Source organism: Misgurnus anguillicaudatus, chromosome 18, assembly GCF_027580225.2.
Source record: "Misgurnus anguillicaudatus chromosome 18, ASM2758022v2, whole genome shotgun sequence".
NCBI lineage: Eukaryota > Metazoa > Chordata > Actinopteri > Cypriniformes > Cobitidae > Misgurnus > Misgurnus anguillicaudatus.
In genome coordinates this window covers 39,246,919-39,264,213 of record NC_073354.2, presented here as the reverse complement: position 1 = coordinate 39,264,213, position 17,295 = coordinate 39,246,919, and the positions used below count along the sequence as shown (strand labels likewise).

The following is a 17,295-nucleotide window of genomic DNA, read 5'->3' as shown; positions in this document are numbered from 1 at the left end:
TGTATCAATGTTGCGCTATTGCGTGCTGGCCATGCTTGCGCATGTAATTTAGCCGAACGGGCTAAGTGCTCTGCGTCTCATATTTAGGAGTTCATCAAACTAAACATTAAAAAACGGATGTTTTTCGACGGGTATAAGTTTTTAAAATGTATTTATCATACATTTTGGTTATCTTGTCAAAAGTTAAACTACAAAACAGGTAAGCCATTTTTTAAAATTTCAGTGATGAAACGGAAACTATCTGCACCGAACCTATTTCTGCCTGACACGAATGTCTTTCTTGTGATTTAATATTATGGTTGGTGTTCACTTTTAAATGATAGCAAAGAGATTCCTGAAATAAATAATATCATCCGGTCTTTCTGTATCTAAAGTGAATACAGAGATGATCAAAGTCAGAGCAAGCAAGCAGGTATTTCTGTGCTAAATAATAACGCATAGTGTCTATAAAATCATTAATTTCAGTGTTTTTCATGTCATAAATTAATGTTTAATGAATTGTAAATAAAGATTAGTTTTTATCATTTACAGTCATAATCACAAATTATTTGTCATTTCTCATTTGTCGGGTTTTTTTTTTGGTCATGACTGCTTTGACGCGCTATATCTCCAAATTAAATAAAAACACTTAATTGTAGCCGGGGTTTCCAAGGCAGAATCACCTTTATTTTTTTTAGGGTTAGTTATCAAAATGTATTTTTGTGTGATGTTCTGTAGATCGTGGCTTTAAAATGTTATGAGGAATAAATAAACAAATGTTGCCTTATATATTTTACCTTAAAAAAATAAATATATAAAAATGCATCGTCAGTTTTGTCTTCGTTCATCACTTGAAAGACAGTTTTGGTCACTTTAACAGAAAGTTGTTTATGTGTGCTGCTTGTGAAAGAAAATAAAAGTTTTCAATTTGTACCTGGTCTGGCCCCCTCCCAACCCATGCAGACAAACATAGATATGATTCGACATATCGGTCGACTATGGAAAGATTCGACAATTCTGATTCGAATATGTAAATCCTTAGTCGAGGACACCCCTATTTAAAAGTGTATATTTGTTATTTTTATTGTCAAAAATGACAATCATTTCACTAGATAAGACCCTTATGCCTCGTTTAAGACCCTTATGCCTCGTTTGGGATCCTTTAGAGGCTGTTTACACTTGGCATTAACATGTGTTTTCGTCGATCGGATCACAAGTGGACGACGTTAATGCCAGGTGTAAACGGTGTTCAAAACGTTTTGAGCTCGTCCACTTTCGACCACTTTCAACCACATCCAGAGGTGGTCGAAACCACTTTCGATCGGATCGCTTTGGAGTTGCGGAACGCACATGTGGTTGAATGCGTTTGAACAGCCACACGCGACCGCCTTCTCTCCGCCCATTTATCTAATCTGAGGTATTAAACACAAGTTTTACGTCTTGTTTGACTTCTGGCGTGAACATTCGGTGAACAGCGCTATTTTTAGCCTTTCATTGATAAAACTAAGCGGCTGATCTCCGTAGTTTCGTTTTGAAAGCGTGTGAAAGTTGCGCGATCCTATTTCATCAATTGCGCTGAAAATTCAAAGAAAGCTCTTACATACTCATGTACAAAACACTGTGCAGCATGTTTACTTGCTAAACAAGCAGTGCACTTCGACATAATATTAGTTTGCGTCCATATAAACTCATAATTACTCCCGCTCGGGTTTGAATGACAGCAGAGAGAGACTCGCCCACCGTCTCACAGACCACCCCCTCATAGTATGCAGCACAGAAGCGGTCGAAAGTGGACAAAAGAGACGGATTTAAATACCAGGTGTAAACGTAATGTGTCTCTCTCGTCCACTTGTGATCCGATCGATGAAAACACTTCTTAATACCAAGTGTAAACAGCCCCTTAGAGTCCTTTGAAACTCTGTTGAAAAAACTGTTACGTGTTGAGTTAAGTGTTGGTGTCCATTAAAATAGTAAAATCCTCAAAAAACATAATTTCTTCTGGACTGAACAAAGAAAGACATCAACATTTTGGATGACATGGTGGTGAGTAAATTATCTGGATTTTTCTTTTAAGAAAATGGACTAATCCTTTAAGAACAGGAGTATAACATACATAAAGAATTTGCAGTAATACAATGAAATGTACCCAAGTTTTACATACTGAAAAAATTGGATCAAGAAAAAGTGGGTACTAACAAAACCCTGATAGCTTCAATATGAAACTGCATAGAAAGTATGTTACAGCAGACACATGATAAGATAAAAATCACCTGTAAATTCTGAACTGCTCCTTCTCATCTGATGACCAGGATGCATATTCCTCATCTGTAGGGAACTGTGCTTTATGAAGCAAAACATCTACCAGCTGAAAGTACACGGGCCTATAGACCTGCAGATACACCTGCTGCTTCTCCGCCTCAAATGACATGATGTCATCCTGAAACATCACAAAACATACAGCTGTCATCATCGCAAAAGAAAAGCATTTTCTGCAGCCTACAGAGATGAATGTATTATGAACCCAGATAGTTTCTTGAAGATCTCAGGTGTGATGCTCACCTGTAGTGTGTACCAGAAGGTGAGTGTGAGCGAGCTGGTGGTCTCATTGACGGGGTAGTGCCCGGGTATACCCGTACAGAACATGATCATGTTTACCAGAGCCAGAAAACTCTGCCAGTGCTCCACCTGTTCTAACAGCGCTCTGAAACACAAGATACACGAGACAAACCTTCAGTATTAAGGATGCATAAAATACAGGTGCACATATCATATAATGTTTGTGTTTTAATAATCCATGGCACAAACTATGATTATGGGTTCGAGACCTTGTATACTGTGAGTCACTTTAGACAAAAGCATTTATCAAATCCATTATTTGACAGCCATTGTAAATGGACCGCTTAGACAGAGATCGATGACACCTTCTTGCTTTTATTGAAAAGTGAATAATTTATGAAAGTCTAAGAACGATCAGAAGATAAGATCAGATCCGCGTTTTTCTCTCATGTGATTGACATTTCATCAGCTCTGGTTTGCGTTTGTGTGTCTACCTCGAATGGTTTTCTCCCAGACTGACAGCGATTCGACAGATGCCATGTGACGTCTCCATGTCTCCGTTCTGTACAGCATCTCGTAACTGTTCCTGGAGCTGTAGGACCTGTGGTACCAACTTCAGCAATGTGTTCACATACCTAACAGAGACAGACAGAGCCCAGCATGTCTCACAAATCACTGACATTTAGGAGTATCATGGTATTTCAGATAACACAAGACAACACTTGAGAGATTTCACGTCTGAAAAATAATGCAATTCAGTGTGAAATGTAAATGCATGTAATGATAGATATTACTTAATTTTATATAAGGACGGTGGATGGTGAAGAGTTTGCTAAAGAAATCATGATGACTGTAAACTTTATATGCAACAAATTTTTGCATGGCTAGTTTACTTGTAAACACAGAACAAACATTAATCTGTATCTCTTATTTGTCTACTGCTGTTATAGCTTTTCAACATCAACTTCACCCCTTAGGGCCAGTCACACCAAAAGCGCTTTAAACGCTTGCAAACGCAAGGCGCGACGCACTGCCTTTTTTTAAAAAGAGCAGTGCAGCGCGGCTTTTCATATTGCTAAGCAACCACCGAGTCAGCTGTCTTGTCAATCAAATATTGAAGCGTGAGCGCTCTTTTGCTGTTAACTGTCATATTAGCAGAAACTTTAAAAAGAAGCGCTTGCTCTGACCTTGTTTGAGGATAAGAGGAGCACAAACACGCAGGAGAGAGTGAGCGAGTGGAGTCCGGTTCTTCAAAGCAACTCTTAACTTCCCTCGCCACAACGTAAGGCCCGCCTCTCCCCTCATTCGATTGGACAATGGAAGACGCGAATGACGTCAGGCGCTCCTCCGCTCTCAGCGCTCCTTCAAAAACGCGTGCGCGGCAGGCGGCAAAAAACCGCAAGGCGCTCGGCGCGCATAAACAGCGCGCAAACGCGCCCTGCCCATAGAATATCATTCAAAAAAGGCGCCTGCAACTGCCATAAACGCTTTTGGTGTGACTGCAGCCTTATGCTGTCTCAGGGTTTCTAGAACAATCTGTCCTCTCTGTCGTTTTATTCTTGTCTCGGTGTCACCAGCAGAAGGTCACGGGTGTATGGATCGAATCTATACGGACTTCACTGGTGTGTCTGAACCGCATACACATAAGAAATCAGCTGTGTGTCCCTTTTTATGGCAATCTATAATACTAAGGTGGTGGTCACACTAGTTCGGTTCTCTCGGTTCTTTTGTTGCCGGTTCACTTAACGTTCACACTGGCGTTTTAGTAGTAAACCAAACCTAAAGGCATAAGGATAAGATCACAACCTGATTGGTCAGCTTTAATGACACATATTTTGCAAAGAGAGGAATGTTTCCTGTATTTTCCCAAAACTTATGAAGGGCACTTATACAGTATGTATGTGTGTGTAAAATTGCAACATACACAAGCCTTACAGATTAAAGAATACATTGAATACATTCAGTTTTTGCAGCGAGCGAACTGAACAATTCATTCAAACTGATTCGCGAACCAATTCAAAACGTTTAGCACATTTGCTTTGTAAGAATCGACTCAAACTAGTCATTAATTCGCGAATGCCCCAGAAACACGAGAATTTTTAAATAAAATACACATTTCGTAATTAATTAAAATACAGTAACGAAGGAACGCCGCACAGTGTAACAAAGTAAAAGTACACATTTTTCATTAAGAATATACTCAAGTAAGAGTAAAAGTACCCTTTTTTTAAATGTAATCCTAAGGGTACATATTTTCCAAACTCTTACTCAAGTACACGTAATGAAGTAAATGTACCGCATTACTTACTACCTCTGGCTAAACGTACTTATCGTATGCATGTACATATGGGAATTACTCCATTATATGCACAAACAAAATATTAATATTCACTCTTGCCACGTTAACAAATTGTGCGATCTATGGGGTTGCATCTTGTTTTCACTTTTCGTTTTGTTGAGATGTCGTAAGGTTGCAAAGCTTGAGAAATGTGGAAATATTCCAAGCTGGAAACTTAAGGAATTAAAGGGAATTATTAGGGCTGATCAAAAAATAGATTTTTCGATTAATCGTTGTTTTTTTTTAAACGTGGTCGATTAAGAATCGATTCTCAAAGAGCAGAATCAATTTTTTTTTCTTTTTTTTTCTGCAAACATTGAATGTAAGATTAACGTTAATCAAATTACTAGTCTTCTTCACTAGATGTCACCCTCTTTTTTGCCTTGCGTGATGTTACCAAGGAGCAATAGGTGAGCCTGTCAGTCATTCATTCAGTGCTTAAAATGGCAGTTTTAGGTGCTTCATCGACGTTGATGCCACCTTCACATAAAAAGTAAGAGGTATGGAAGCATTTTAGATTTCGCAAGCAAGACGACAATGTTAGTGTTGTGGCTTTTAATTTCTTTTTATTAATTACCCAAACTGCTGTTCACTGTTATTTTTTATTAATATAGTATTTGTATTAAATCTAAATTCATTGAGTTGAATCGAGAATAAAAACCGACCCGAGAACCGGAATCAAAAATTGAATCGAGAATAGAAATCAAATCGATCTGATAGCTTGTGAATTGAAATTGAATCGATCTGGAACATCTGAATCGATACCCAGCCCTAGGAATTATATGTCAATTTGGGGTAATTTATACAAACTATATCACATATAAACTAAGGCTGTTGAATTGACATTGCATTTCAATGACTCATTTCTCTATGAGATTTTAAACGGCTGGATTCACCACAGAAATAAATCAAAAAACCTCCAGCAATATGACCATTATTATAAACAACATCAATTCTGTTGAACAATACATGACAACACAGGATCAAGCTTATTGATCTTGTTGAATTGTTTTTATGATGCATTGCCATGTTGATGTGAACGATTATTGCATCAATGCATAAAAACAAATAATCGATTATTAAAAATGTATAATGCACACACACGTCTCTCTTTCTCTAAAATATAAACTGTTATAGAACAGAGGTGAGGAACGGCAATATATATATATATATATAGAGAGAGAGACCTCTTTGTGCTGATTGGTTGGATTACATGGCCATGCTCCTCCTGAACTTAGTTAAATAAACTTTGAAATAAATATTGAGTATGCAACACTTTGCAATGTATCGTGATATTGGATCAAACCGTTGACATAATAACCGTAATCGTGACAAAAATTCACACCGCAAATACAAACATTAGCTTTTGCAACATCTGCCTTATCTTCATGCGTCACAATTTACATATATTCCCATGTAATATCCATTGAAAGTTACAACATTTTGCAACCTTTTGATCTGCGTTGCAGTCAAACTGTTCATTTGAAAGCGCACCGAGACATATAAAAAAAATCCCACTTCATACATTTGTCTGCGATTGGTTGTAACTGCAAAACAAACCTGAATTCTATAAGTGCATTCCTTAAAATCAGATTTGCAAAGCAAATTGGATTTGTGTGCAAAGTGAACAACGTATCAAACGCGGAGTACGTCATCTGTTACGACAAGCTGAACGTCATTAAACATTTACCAAGACATACAATGCATGCATATTTCTGAATTGTATTTTATTTACAGGGAATTCACTAACTTGCATTATAATGACTCGTTTCGCTATGAGATTTTAAAAGGCTGGATTCACCACAGAAATAAATCAATAAACATCCAGCAATATGACCATTATTATAAACAACATCAATTCTGTTGAACAATACATGACAAAACAGAATCAAGCTTATTTCCTGTAAGACAGCACTAAATGAGACAATATTACACAGACTGGGCTGTAATATGATGATGATGATGATAAACTATAAATGAGTACAGAATAATAAATGAAAGAGATTTTTACAGTATGATACGTTTTAAGGCATTATGTGTGTGTGCTCCTTACATGAAGATTTTTCAAGAGGAAGAAACCTTATGCTGCTTCTGGAATGTTTGTTTTGTCCAAAAGGCACATAAATGTTAAATAGTTTAATAAAAAATTATCTTTTTATCCCATGCTTGTATTTAATTTAGAATGGCAATACATCACATTGGTCCTTACAGCAGTTTTAAAGATGGAGTAAAAGCACAAAACTCATCGATTTGAAAAGCTTGGTGTCCCTGATTGGCTAGCTAATCTGTACGTTGTGGTTGGCCTGAATACCTCTGACGTCAGCCAAAATGTGATGCTCCTTACCATGTTTGAAAGATTCACTCACAATGCAATGCTAACAGTTACTTACAGACTGAGTAAAATCTCGAATCGGATCATAGGTGCCCTTTAAATACAAACTGGTACTTGTTTGTGGTTTATGACTCTTTTATTTTCCTGGTTGGTTTGATCTAATGACCGGTGAAGTGATGCTCTGATTTATTTATGAGTTCCGCTTTTAAGATGCTTTTACATCAGACTACAAATAAATAAATAAATAATCACAAACCTGACAAAAAAGTCAAGGTCATCGAGGTTTTTCCACTACATCAGAAAAATGTATCTATTAGTCCAGATTTTTCCAGTTTTAAAAATATGTTTATTAGTTGTAGTCTTCACGCCCTATAGTGTAGCACTTCACATCTGCATCACTCCATCATAATTTAAGACAACAACAGCATGCGTGAAAAATCAAATTGTTACGTCTGCATTTTATTTGCAAAAATGCACAACACAGCACGCTGCTGTCAAGGAAATGTGCTGTAAATTTAAGTAAGTATCTACATACAGCAGTAAATTGTAGCTAAACAGTAAAACTGAGCATTTATGAAACAAGACAGCCTATGGCTTTCCACACTTGAAATAGTAAACCCCAGGTTAACGAAATCCTGGGTTATCAGTTTCACTGTTCATACTTAACCAGGGGTTAAGAGATAATCTGACATTTCATACTGTGCATTCCCAAACCCTATGTTTGCATTTTCATTTGCATATTTGTGGTGTCAACAGTCATGATTGGATAAAAAGCAATGTCAAACTGACTAAATTAAAATAGCGCACTGCCAATTTAAATTGCTTGTCTCGCGCTTCGGCGTCGGTGACAGAATAGATTGCTGGCTGTTTTATGCCTCCTGTGATGTCATTTTTACTCCAGCATTTACCACAGCAAAGTGGTATTTCTAAACGGCCTGAACGTATTTAAAGCAAATGTATATATATAATATGTGTCGAGAGTAGGGATGGGACGATAACCGGTTTCACGATTAACCACAATAAAAATGTCCTGACGGTTAATATTATCGTTTAAAATGTAACTATCATTACAACTGTGTTTGATTACCGTGATTTTGAAAACTCGCGGTAAACAGTGGTGTCAAAAGTATTCATATTCATTACTCAAGTAGAAGTATAGATACTAGGGTTTAAAAAGACTTTTGTAGAAGTTGAAGTATCAACTCAAGCTTTTTACTCAAGTAAAAGTGAAAAAGTACTGGTTTCAAAACTACTTAAAGTTTAAAAGTAAAAGTAATGTAGGGAAAAAAATGTCATTACGGAAAAAAGCCTAGGCCGCACCACAGGGGCCTATTCTGCACTGCCCTATCTCCTCTAAAAAATGTTTCTAAAGGCCATAATAACTATAGTGTTATTAAAATGTAAAAAAATTTGGGATGCACTAGGCCAGGGGTAGGCAACGTCAGTCCTGGAGTGCCAATGTCCTGCAGATTTTAGCTCCAACCCTTATAAAACCTTGGTTACCTGTAGTTTCAGGTGACTTTAGCCTTTATTATGGCGCTTTTCCATTGCATAGTACCCCACGGTTTAGTTTAGTTTGGGTCGGGTCAGCTCACCTCACTTTGGCGTGGTTAGCTTTTCCATTGAGTTTAGTATCACTTCGCAGTGGGAGGAATTATAGGCGTGTCGTTATATTTGCGCTGCATACGGCTGTGACATCATACAAGAGAGAGCGTCCTTGTACATTCCCATACATTCATTTATTTATCAGTCCGCCACAAAATTAAAATTGGCCACCACAAATAGATGTTTACTTTGCACATCGCGTTTATAACTACCTCTGTCTCACATGACAGTTTCTGTTCAAACACCCGTGGGGTCAGTCGACGGCTCCGCTGAGCCTCAATGAAGTTGCATTAAAGCATAAATAATACTGACGTGCACGTCGCGAATGTGCCGCCACAAAATTAAAATTGGCCACCACAAATAGAAGTTTACTTTGCACATCGCGTTTATAACTATCTCTGTCTCACATAACAGTTTCTGTTCAAACACCCGTGGCGTCTGTCGACGGCGCTCCGCTGAGCCTCAATGAAGTTGCATTAAAGCATAAATAATACTGACGTGCACGTCGCGAATGTGCCGCCACAAAATTAAAATTGGCCACCACAAATAGAAGTTTACTTTGCACATCGCGTTTATAACTATCTCTGTCTCACATAACAGTTTCTGTTCAAACACCCGTGGCGTCTGTCGACGGCGCTCCGCTGAGCCTCAATGAAGTTGCATTAAAGCATAAATAATACTGACGTGCACGTCGCGAATGTGCCGCCACCAACTGCAAGTCTGGAAAAAACTTTTATGTGTTCCTGATTCACAACCTGTGGATGTTTTTAATCGCTAAAAGGGTGTTTGGAAACTTAAAACAGAGCACAGATGACAACATGTTTGCTCGAGACAGCGCAAGCTAGCAGCAAGCCTTAAGCTAAAGCTAATATTTTACATAATAGGATGACGGCGCCGATGACGATTCTCTCAGACCAATCAGTCAACTACAGTGTTTACGCGTCACGTTTGGTATCAGCTCGGGCCGCTTGGAACCCCAACCGAGGTGGTACGAAAAAAAGTATCGGGTACTACGAAGTGATCCCAATGGAAAAGCTCCCAAAAGTGGGCTGACCCGACCCAAACTGGACCAAACCGTGGGGTGCTATGCAATGGAAAAGCGCCATTAGTTTGTTCAGGTCTGCTTGATTAGACCTGGAGCTAAACACTGCAGGACATCGGCACTCCATGTTGCCTACCCCTGCACTAGGCTATCTGTTTCAACCACATACGGTATATGCCCATTAAAAATGAACGCATTTTAATACAATGCAAACAAATACATTAAAGCAGTGGTTCTCAAACTGGATGGTGCCAGGGGCCCCAGTTTTATAATATTTTATGAAATACATTACTTTATTATAAATTCTGTGTAATTAAACCTCAGAAAAATAAGGCTACTAAACAAAAGCAATAAATTGTATAATTTAATATGTTTTGTTTAATTCAAATTTTAAGTTTTAGAATGTTTGTCAATCCACTGTACATAAGGGAGGCCGCAAAAAATGTTTGATAACAACTGCATTAAAGAACCATATATGTGTACTACTGAGCATTAATTAACATGTGTTCTATAGATAGGAAGATATGATGACTAGTTGCCTATAAATATTGTAATGGTGCAAAAAGTCAATCTTCAGAGCAGTGCCGCTGGTGGCCAAACTTTTACAGTGGTGCCCTCTTTAGTTAAAAAACAACAAAATCACACACAACTATAGTATGTGTGAGAATACAAATATGCTATTGTTATCATTTATAATTGTATTTTGACAGCAACACAAACTACAAATATGCAATTATATATTATAGCCTATATTTCTGCATCTGTACTTGTGTAGCTAATGGACTTTTGTATACTTTACTTTAGTCACTATAAATCAAAGCAATTTTGGAGAATTACTAAATGTCTTTCTTGTAAGTAAATTAAAAGTCAGGTTTAAGGAAACAGCTGATGTCTATTAACAAAAGCAAAAGTTGGTATGTATGGTTATGTGTTTCATTGATTTAACACTCAAGCATTCAGCTAAGTAGGTTTTGTTAATGCAAATAAAATTTAGGGTAGTTATTAGCATATACAAAACAACAGATGTCTTTAACATAGATATCTTTGCCATGCTTCAAAACGCAACGCAGCACAATGTCATTTAAGTTGAACAACTGAAGTTACATGATATAAATTGGTATTGTTACACTAAATCACACAGATGAGTTGGTGTCAGCAGCCAGTTATACATTTACACAGGCTTGTGAATGTGAACTGACCTGAAAGTGATGCGTGAGTTTTATTTCGTACTTTTCCATTTGAAGACAGAATGCCGCGTTCTGTTACTGTACAAACAGATGGTGGATGATATCAAAGCATCGCAAGGGGAGACACTCTGCATGCTTTCTATCCGCTCTCGCGGTTCTTTTATGTTTCTCTGGGCAGCGCTATCGAACAAACTTTTGATCATCTGCAGTCAGCTGGGGGGGCGGGGATTGCGTAATGCGTACAAACCAATAGGGAGTCGGAATGGTGTATGTTTATACTTCTCATCCAACCACAATCGCATTCATATTTGTACTTCGTTACTTGACACCTCTGGCGGTAAATCCTGTAGAGCCAGAATCAGTTTGATGCAGGCGCGCACATGCAACATAGGTTTTTCACAAGGCGGCATTTAAGGGATAATATATTGTATTCATTCATGGTAAACTTATTAGACAGATTTATTTATTTTTTTACCACAGAAATAATTTCAGGGACATGAAATTTTCAAAAATAAAACTTGTTTAAATGTTTTTAGTGTGTGTATCAGTTCATTTTGAACATTTCCATATCAATTTAACAAAACCATGATAATATTGATAACCGTGATAACTTTGGTCAATATAATCATTTTATGAAATTTTCATACCATCCCATCGAGAGCATTCGGTTAATATTATCTTATTTTTGACTGAGGTGGCGTTTGCATCGGAGCTCCTCCTATGAAAACTAAAGTCATCTTCTATTATAAATACTAAATCGGTTTAAATTTTGTGCATATCTAAGTTAGAGTTTTTTTATTTTAGCTAAAAAGACCTTTTCCATGCAAGTATTTGATGGTTTTGTGTTGAATGATTATAAACTTGAATGACTTTACAGGCCATTAATGATAATGAGCTTCTCACCTGCTCATCTGTCATTCTCTCTCTTAATTATGAATGCGTGTTTGATTCATCAGAGCACAGATTAATTTTGTTACCTTTAATGCTCCTATGTGAAAACCTCCCATATCACACCGTTTCTACGGACACAGACGCGCTCCCTCTCCCTTTTTCTGTAATTACCCTCAAACACCAGGAGACAGATGAAATGAGTTGCCTAGCAACAGGATGCATTTGGTCCAATGGCATCATCCCGAGAGGCTTGATTGTAATGTGTTTAAACAGTGAAAGAGATGATGAGATGAGGCGACGGTGAGAAAAGGAGAGAGAGAGAGGGCAATGTGACAGGAAGAAAATGACAAAGGTGAAACAAAAACAAAAATTGATGGATCCTTCATATATGACCTTTGAATACATTATGAAGTAACACACCTGTCATACTAAAAAAGAAAGAGCCAAACACATAGAACTGTGTAGCAAGAGCCAACAATACATTTTATAGGTCAAAATTATAGATTTATATGCCAAAAATCATTAGGATAATAAGTAAAGATCATGAAGATATTTTGTAAATGTAGCAAAATATTTTTGTAAAATATATATTTAGTAAAAAACTACCGTAAATATATTTAAAAATCTGTATAATATGTTGCTTAGGACTTAATTTGGACAACTTTAAAGGCGATTTTCTCAATGTTTAGATTTTTTTGCACCCTCAGATTTCTAAATAGTTATATCTCAGCCAAATACTGTCCTATCCTAAAAAAAAACTATACATTAATGTAAATTATTTATTCAGCTTTCAGATGATGCATGAATCTCAAAATTGACCTTGACTGGCTTTGTGGTCACATTTGATGAATTATATTATGGTCAAATTTAAACACATAAGACCCTTATGACATAAGACCCTTTAAAGGCGGAGTCCACGATGTTTGAAAAACGCTTTGGAAAAGGCCAACTACCAAAACACACTTATAGCCAATCAAATCAAATCAAATGCCGGGTTGCGTATGTGTGGGGTGGGTCAATCAACAGAAGGTCCAGATTCTATTGGGGTAGGGCCGTGTTTGTTTAGGTGATTTCAAATATCAACATTGACTTTCAAACATCATGGACTCCGCCTTTAAATAACAGGGTTCCCACACCTTAGTTAACTTCAAATTCAAGGACCCTTCAAGGACTTTCCAGGTCCAATACCCTCAAATTCAAGAACTAAATGTGGGGACCCATTTCAAGCAAGTTACATTGTGTTAACTATAAAGATATATTGTTACAGTTCCCTTTTGAGGGAACTCGCGCTGCGAGTGTCACTGTGGTGACACTTTGGGGACGCCTCCAGGGGTAAGTGCGTCTGAATGTGTTTATCAAATTCAACCAATGGTGAGGCTTAACGACAAAGAAAGGGTGACACGGGAGCAAGGAAGTATATCGATATCTGAAATATTGCCAAAGACGGCGTTACAGAGACGCAGGAAGTATTACAAAGGAGACGCAGCGTCTCGTTCCCTTCTCAGGGAACAACAGTTACATACGTAACCAGAGACGTTTTCATTTGTCAAACACAACTATGCAAAAAAGCATTTTGGTATGAATCAACATTCCATACAGAAGATATAAGCATTTAAAGCGAACAGTTTAACACGGTGCTTAAAAAGTCTAGAATTGTTATGATATTATCCTACACTACACAAGGAATAATATGGATTTTTTTCCCAGAAAACTTCTAGCATAAAATAGATTCAAGCACTTTCAATGCTCTGTATCCATGTATGTATATTTTCAAAAACTTCCTTGAATTTTTCCCCCAGATTCACAAACTTTCAAGGATTTCAAAGACCCGTGGGAATTCTGCTATTTAAATGCAGAATACAAGGGATTACTGAAAATTTTATAGTATGTATGTATTATTTTCAAAAACTTCCAGGGCCTTGAATTTTTTTCCTCCAGATTCAAGGATTTCAAAGACCAGTGGGAACCCTGAAATAAGGATAATATACAGTGCAAAATAAATGTTTGTTTACTTCCACCAACATTAGCTCATATGCTCCTTTATCCCTCTATTATGCGACACATCACCCTTATATCGGCCCATTAGCCAACCCAGTTTCCAAACAATCCCATCAGCCATTAAAAAACAATTTCTCTGAGCCACCACTTGACATATTCAGTGATATCACAGACTTTCCATCAGTGCACAAGATCCCAATGAAAATCTCTCCAAAGGTCACCTGTGTCGGGTGATATCATTCAAATCTATGTTACTAAGAGACACCTGGAGAAACAGGTACAACAGAAGACTCAAGAGCCCTCGAGCTGTGAGACAGGACGACTGTGAACACGTATGATGCAGTTTAACCTTTATCTCCAGCTCTCCACAGTCAAGGATACAACCACCTCTAAACACTCATCCTCAGCATCCACTGCCTGCCTGTCTCTCTCTCTCTCTCGCTCGGGGGGGGGGGGGGGGTGGGGGGGGTGGTGGGGTCTGCTGCATCAGTACCAACCAGAGCGTGAGACATCACTGCCTCGCTCTGTCTCCATGGAAACGGCAGCCAGCCTTGAAATAAACCTGACACCCATTGCCCCCCCCCCCCCTGCGTCTATGTTTTGGTTTTTCTTTGTTTCCATCCTTCTTTTGGCCAGTCTCTCTCTCTCTCTCCCCATCAGTCACTTTTATCTCACCTGTGCTTATTTTTTTATAAAGCTATAACACGCGTATTTTAGTGATAAAGACTCACCTTTGTGAGTCTGGCTGTGAAATGGCATTCACGATGGCCTCCACTGCCGTGTCGAACAGTTCAGGATCTGCCAGCGCTGTGAAACTGGCCTCGACCAATCCCTCGCTCTCGTTGAGGGGAACATCTAGAAGAACCCAGCTCGACAGACACTTGAGCACACGGGCCTTCACCAACGCTGGCGAGTCCGCCTGCCTTAAGAGTTGCTGAAGGAGAGGGTAAACAGCCGTCCACTCGCTTCCCAGAGCGCCCCTCACCTGTCCCTTACGATACTGCGGCAGCCGGCTGGTCTGGAACTCCTCGGGAAGCACAGTGAGGAGCTCCAGCAGTGCCAGACAGCGGGCACGGCCGTCCACCTCACCCCCTTCTTCCTGGAACATCCGCACCATCTCCGTCACAGCCCCCGGCCACGCCTCGGGCATCATATTGAGGGCGAGGGACGCCAGGGCCACGCATAGGCGGGTCAGAACGATCTTAGAGCCAGAAGCGAAGCGGGCGATCTGTGAAAACAGCTGTGATTTGAGCGTGTCGTATTGTTCGGCAGGGATGTCGCTCCAGTAGCGGGAGATCTTTGTGTGGAGAGCGCTGGCACCAAAATACTGGATCTCTGGGACCTGTGGAGATAAAGGAAGAAAGCTATTTTCATAACATATTCCTTTAGGAATGAAGCAGAAGAAATATATACAGTGCATTAAATCTTCTCACATCATTAGCAGAAACTGAGTTTATGATCCAGACAATATAACCCAAGGTGTTAAAGTTCTCTCTGAGTAACCCTGTTAGGAAGCGTACACATAAACCACACTAAAACCATGAAGAACGTGTGTGCTATATAGGGATGCACCGAATATTCGGCCACCGAAAATTTTCGGTCGAAAATGGCCCAAAAGTGGTTTTTCGGTTTTCAGCCGAAAGACTTTTATCACCGAAAAAATACGGCCGAAATAATGTGATGACGCAAACAGAAACCGCAACCTGCACGTGCTTGTCTGAAGTAACATAACTGCGGTGTGGACTAGATTTCTCTCAAACCCGCGTCCACCGAATTTCTGACCAGGACCTCCGCAACCTGTGAGTTCCACTCCCGCCCACGACCGTAATGTGTGTGTCCAAACCCGCGGAGTTTCTCTGGGCATTTGTGTACAGTTTTCACAAGCTCCGACTAAACATTCGTTCAGATTAACATCCAGAATAACAGACATTTAACATGATTGCTTTTAAAGTTAGGGATGTGCACGAATGGTCAAATATTCGATCTGCAATAATAATTAGAATGGGGAAAAAATGATATTCAAATGTTTTTAATCCGCCACCGCAGCATTACGGCTACTGCTCATTGAATCCTTTTTCACTTCACCTGTACGGTCTTTTGCAGACTTTAATATAAAATATACATGAAAATTGATATGTATGTATTTCTGATTGTTTTGGTAATTCAGATTGCAGACTTGTTTAAGTGTTTAGAGTTTTAATGCCGGGTGTTAGACGTGCTTCTCCGCCGCCGCATCAGCGTGCATCATCAGAGATTTGTTTGCTTCCTTATATAGCCTAGTTTATTTTGTTGTTAAAACGACACGAGACACACATGGAAAGCGAAACGGAGAACATTTATTTTATCTGTGGATATGGTTATAACAAACACAATAACTGCAAATGCCGTAACAGCAAACAATAGCTCCGTTTTGTGAAGTGTTGTTAAATTAAGCTCGTAACTTTGCACCCTCAGCAATAATGTATCAAGTAGAGCCCGACCGATATGTGTTTTTTCGGGTCGATGCCGATACAGATATTAGGGAGTAAAAAAAGACCGATAACGATATATCGGCCGATATTCTTTATGTGTATATTATAGTTCAGTATATACTACAGTATATTATACTAAAGTACTGTACATAGAATACACTATATACTTTAACATAATATACTGTATATGAATAAATACAATGCAATGCAATGATCACTCACAAATGTGGTGATCACTCACAAATGTGGTGATCCAACACTTATATTGATGTGACAAAGATATGTACTATAGGCAAGAAGTTAACAATAAACTTTATTATCCAAAATTAGTTGGATATCAGTGCACTAAACAGTAAACTTGACTTATTATAAATAACTTTAAAACACAAAGAGAACAAAAGACATAAATCTTGCATCATTTGCAGTTTTGACGAGAATAACGTTATAAAGAGAAACTTATATAAGTCATTGATTAATTTTGGCTTTACAGTAAGTTGTGTACTTCACAAATTAGTTACCCACTCACAGTTACGAAGACAATGCTTGACGGAGCACATACTAATATACGCTATGTTTAATGTTGTGCACAACGTTTTTATAACACAAACCCAGGGTTCCGTGCAAACTTTAGACTTTTATAAAAATAAAGCGTCTTCGCTCCGCCTCTTTTATTTAGCAAGGGTGTAGAGTTGCGCGAGCTTATTGAATCAATTGCTCTGAAATTAGCATGTTAACTAACAACACAAGCAGCAGTAATCTCATATAGTGTTATATAAGTGCACGGCTGCGCGTAGTTTAAACGTGTCATTTCTCCGTCTCGCGTCTTTCTCCCGCTTGCGTTTTAACTCGCAAGTCGACAAAGAGACGGATTAAAAACACCAAATGTAAGCGGGAAT

The 17,295-nt window shown here is 38.5% G+C and overlaps 1 protein-coding gene across 3 annotated transcripts in view; it reads right to left on the bottom strand.

Moving 5' to 3' along the window:
- The window catches only part of ipo13b (importin 13b), a 53,053-nt gene that overhangs the window by 22,767 nt on the left and 12,991 nt on the right, over window positions 1-17,295 (bottom strand). For all 3 annotated transcript variants that reach the window (XM_055185772.2, XM_055185773.2, XM_055185774.2), the window contains exons 3-6: window positions 14,660-15,270; window positions 3,030-3,170; window positions 2,539-2,680; window positions 2,250-2,416 (exon numbers count right to left, since the gene is read on the bottom strand). In XM_055185772.2, the coding sequence (XP_055041747.1) occupies window positions 2,250-2,416; window positions 2,539-2,680; window positions 3,030-3,170; window positions 14,660-15,270 (1,061 nt within the window). The remainder of the gene's footprint in view (window positions 1-2,249; window positions 2,417-2,538; window positions 2,681-3,029; window positions 3,171-14,659; window positions 15,271-17,295) is intronic.